A 3972-nucleotide genomic window follows, 5' to 3' on the forward strand; every position below is an offset into this window, starting at 1 on the left:
AGTTGTCCTACTAATAAAGTAAGAAATAATATTTTCTTTTTTTTTTCTCTGATCATCAGGAAAGCTGTATTTATTAAAAGAGAAATAAAATACCACTACAGTAGCTCAGTAGGTAGAGTACATGCCTGGAAAGAATTTTATATGTGGAATATTATGAAAATATAAAACTTTCAAACTATAGACATAGGAGAGACAAGAACTCCAAGTCAATGGCAAAGATAAGACCTTCAATGGGGTCATGAAGGAAAACTGCTCTAGTAATACAGACTCACAAATAAACAGGAAACCCAGAACACATAAAAGACAATAATAAAATAGAAAAATTTCAGAAATGAGACCACACACAGGTCTAGGGTGAGCTGCCCCAAGCTGTGATAAGGGATCATGGTCCTGAGCAGCGCCATGATGGACTGAGTGGGAAAAGAAGACCCACATGCATGCTCAGGGTGGGCAATACTATGGTAAGGAGATGTATCATGTGATATGAGAATAGAATTAGGAGCCACGCACATCAACACAAACCATGGATGCACAGAGCAAAGACCCCAGACATGATCCCTGCAGCACAGGCACAGACTTCACCATGGTGTTAGGTGGCAATCAAGCTACATTAGCCTGTTCCTCACTGTCTTCACCTCTTCAGATATGCCTTTGTCCACAGCATATGAAGAAATCTCTCTCTGTCTCTCTGTCTCTCTCTCTCCTTCTCCTCCTCCTCCTCCTCCTCCTCCTCTTCCTTTTCCTCCTCGCCTCTCATATCACAAGAAATAATATTTTCAATTATAATTTATGCACACACTCCATTTGTAAATAATATGTCAAACACTGAGGATTATCATATGATGTAAAATTGGCAACTAAAATATTTCTATTATATATGTAGATAATTGAAGTGACCAAAAATATCAAGAAAATGATTATAAGATATAACAGAGTAGATATCCTTCCAAATATGCCAAGCAAAACAAGAATGTTAAAGTATACTTAGACTATAAGAACATTTATGAAATAACATGTAGCCCAAAAACTGGAAGTTTGGTCTCTAGGGTCTCTGTTATTGCTGTGGGATAATATGCTGAGAAAGTAAAACTAAAAATTTAGAAAAGAGAAATATTTTGTCTCAAATAATGGGTTATAAGATGGAAAAAATTGAAAACAATGGTGCACATGAGATTGTATGATTAGTATTAATATCTTCAGAATAAAAACAAACCAAGATTCATGAGAAGACACAGGCACAGGGGCCCCAAATGGTAGTTTGGATAGAGAATTTCCAAGACAATGATAACTAAAGTTCTTCATGCTATTATCACATAGTAATGACAAGATTAGTAGTGAGGCATGTTTAACATCCAGTATTTTCTTGCCTCTGATATACTACTTTATTTTCACAATAATATCCTAAGTAACCCTCATTACTGTCTTAATTTTATGGATGACAATGTGGTTTTTAGAAGAGTTAAGTTCTTTTTAGGTAGTCTGGATGATCTGTTATGTATATCTTTCAAGAACTTTTGTTCTCTATGTTTTAATTATTGATAGTTTTCATTCCAAACCTCTTATGTGATTGAATAGGATCCTCAAATACTTTTAAGCTCAACAAATCTAGTATGTAAAATATTGAACAATATTTACTCAAGAGAAAACCTTCTTTGAGCTAATCATAACTTCATGGTTCTGGGTATATCCTTATTAGTGTACTAGTTGTGCTGTATTGAAACCATGAGAATATAAGTGGAAAGAATTAAAATGCACTTTCATCTCATTACTTCATTAACAACCTTCTAGTATTCAGTAAAAAACATTTCACATTAAGGGATTACCCGTGTGCTTGATCATTAATGAGAACAGTAATAACTGTGACCAAGATGAAATTACCGCACACTGTACCACTCAGTTCACTGTGATTAAACAAAAGAATACAATTATTCATTGCAATTAAGATATATTAGTTTATATCATTAGCTTGCAATGAGTGAAAAGTTTGCCCAGCTCCAGAACAGAAACTTCTAATTATGTTATTTAAATGTGCACAAAATTTCTATCTCTTGTGCCTCAAAATTTACTTGTATGTAGTACATTATCAATGTCATTATGCTATTGACAGAGAACAGGCTGATTTCATAGTAGCTTTTGGTAGAGGCACACAATTTAGTTTAATAGAGGCCAGAAAATGTGAACTGGCACATAGATATATTTAAAAAAAACATTTTACACAGTTGCAAAACTGTCTGCATGTAGATAACAAATATATGTACTTTTTATTTTTGATAGAAAATCAGTTAAGATTCCATAGATATCTATTCTTTTATTTACCCTATTTTTAAAAGTTTAAGAAATATTAATCCTAGGTCTGGAGATATGGCTCAGAGGTTAGGTGCACTAGCTGATGAGTTCAATTCTCAGCAACCACACAGTGTTTCACAACCATCTATAATGGGGTTGGTTGACCTCTTGTTATGTGTATGAATTCAGAGCACTTATGTATATAAAAATACATAGACAAATAAGTGTTGGCAAAAAAACCTTAAAAATTAATCCTATGTGTATGAGTGATTTACTTCCATGTATGTCTGTGCATAATGTGTGCCTCACGCTTATGGAGGCTGTAAGATAGTGTTAGATCTCCTGGTACTGAAGGTACACATAGTTGTGAGCTGAGCTGTCATGTATATGCTGAGTCTATTGGAATAGAAAATCAGTGCTTCTACCTGCTTAGCCATCTCTCCAGATACTTATCCTATATTTTTGAAATATTGTTTAAGGTCTTCTGTTGGTTAAATGATATCATTAATGGAGAACAGAACAGAAGTGATACGGTTCATCTTGCTGGGACTCACCGATAACCCACATCTGCAGCTTCCCCTCTTCATCACCTTCCTTCTTCTCTACACCATCACTCTGGTTGGGAACCTGGGGATGTTTCTGTTGATTCTTCTGGACTCTCGGCTTCATACTCCCATGTACATTTTTCTCAGTAATTTGTCCTTAGTGGACTTTTGTTACTCTTCAACAATTACTCCAAAGGTCATAGCTGGATTCCTTACAAGAGACAAGATCATGTCCTACAATGCCTGTGCATCTCAGATGTTCTTTTTTTCAACATTTGCCAATGTGGAGAACTACCTTTTGGTCTCAATGGCCTATGACCGCTATGTAGCAGTGTGTAAGCCTCTGCACTATGCCACCAACATGACAACTAGTATGTGTATGTGTCTCATCATTGGGTGTTATATCTGTGGTCTCCTGAATGCATCCATCTGCACTGTGGATGCATTAAGTCTCTCTTTCTGTGAGTCCAATGTGGTCCACCATTTTTTCTGTGATGTTCTAGCAGTTATGATTGTATCTTGTTCTGAAAGACGTGTCAATGAGCTAGTTCTTATTTATGCAGCCATCCTCAATATCTTTTGTGCTCTTATATTCATCTTAATATCCTACATGTTCATTTTCACCAATATACTAAAGATGCACTCTGCTTCAGGATATTGCAAAGCTCTCTCTACTTGTGCATCCCATTTCACAGCTGTCTCCATTTTCTACGGGACAGTCACATTCATGTATGTGCAGCCCAGCTCTAGTCACTCCATGGACATAGACAAAATTTCATCTGTGTTTTACACGATGGTCATTCCAATGCTGAACCCTCTTGTCTACAGCTTAAGGAATAAGGAGGTGAAAAGTGCATTCACAAAGATTGTATTAAAGTCAAAATAATCTTTATAGCTATGATTTTAATGTCTTCAGATACAAAACTTTTTTAATTCATTCCTTTCATCTTAACATTTATACCAAATCCCATTTACCTACCCTTCACTGCATTCAAGAACTTAAAGTGACAGTTTTGCCTCAGTAATAATGTGTTGGCTGTCAAAAACATAACATCTTTTTCAAAAGAGTGAAACCCAAATAAATTGTTTAAGATAACATTATGTCAAGTTGATGAAAAAAATAATTGACTATATCACCATA

At 35.3% G+C, this 3972-nt stretch overlaps 1 protein-coding gene across 1 annotated transcript; it reads left to right on the forward strand.

The window, feature by feature from the left end:
- The first annotated feature begins 2790 nt into the window (after window positions 1-2790).
- Window positions 2791-3717, forward strand: LOC101987682 (olfactory receptor 5B3-like). The gene has a single exon (XM_013348029.1). The coding sequence runs from the start codon at window positions 2794-2796 to the stop codon at window positions 3715-3717; it is 924 nt and encodes a 307-aa protein (XP_013203483.1). The 5' UTR covers window positions 2791-2793.
- Window positions 3718-3972: the final 255 nt, after the last annotated feature.

The sequence above is a fragment of the Microtus ochrogaster genome, chromosome 8, assembly GCF_000317375.1.
Source record: "Microtus ochrogaster isolate Prairie Vole_2 chromosome 8, MicOch1.0, whole genome shotgun sequence".
In the NCBI taxonomy this organism is placed as follows: Eukaryota; Metazoa; Chordata; class Mammalia; order Rodentia; family Cricetidae; genus Microtus; species Microtus ochrogaster.

Bases quoted from the DNA above. Each gene is read 5' to 3' on its own strand.
- LOC101987682 (XM_013348029.1), top strand. From the start codon at position 2,794: ATGGAGAACAGAACAGAAGTGATACGGTTCATCTTGCTGGGACTCACC.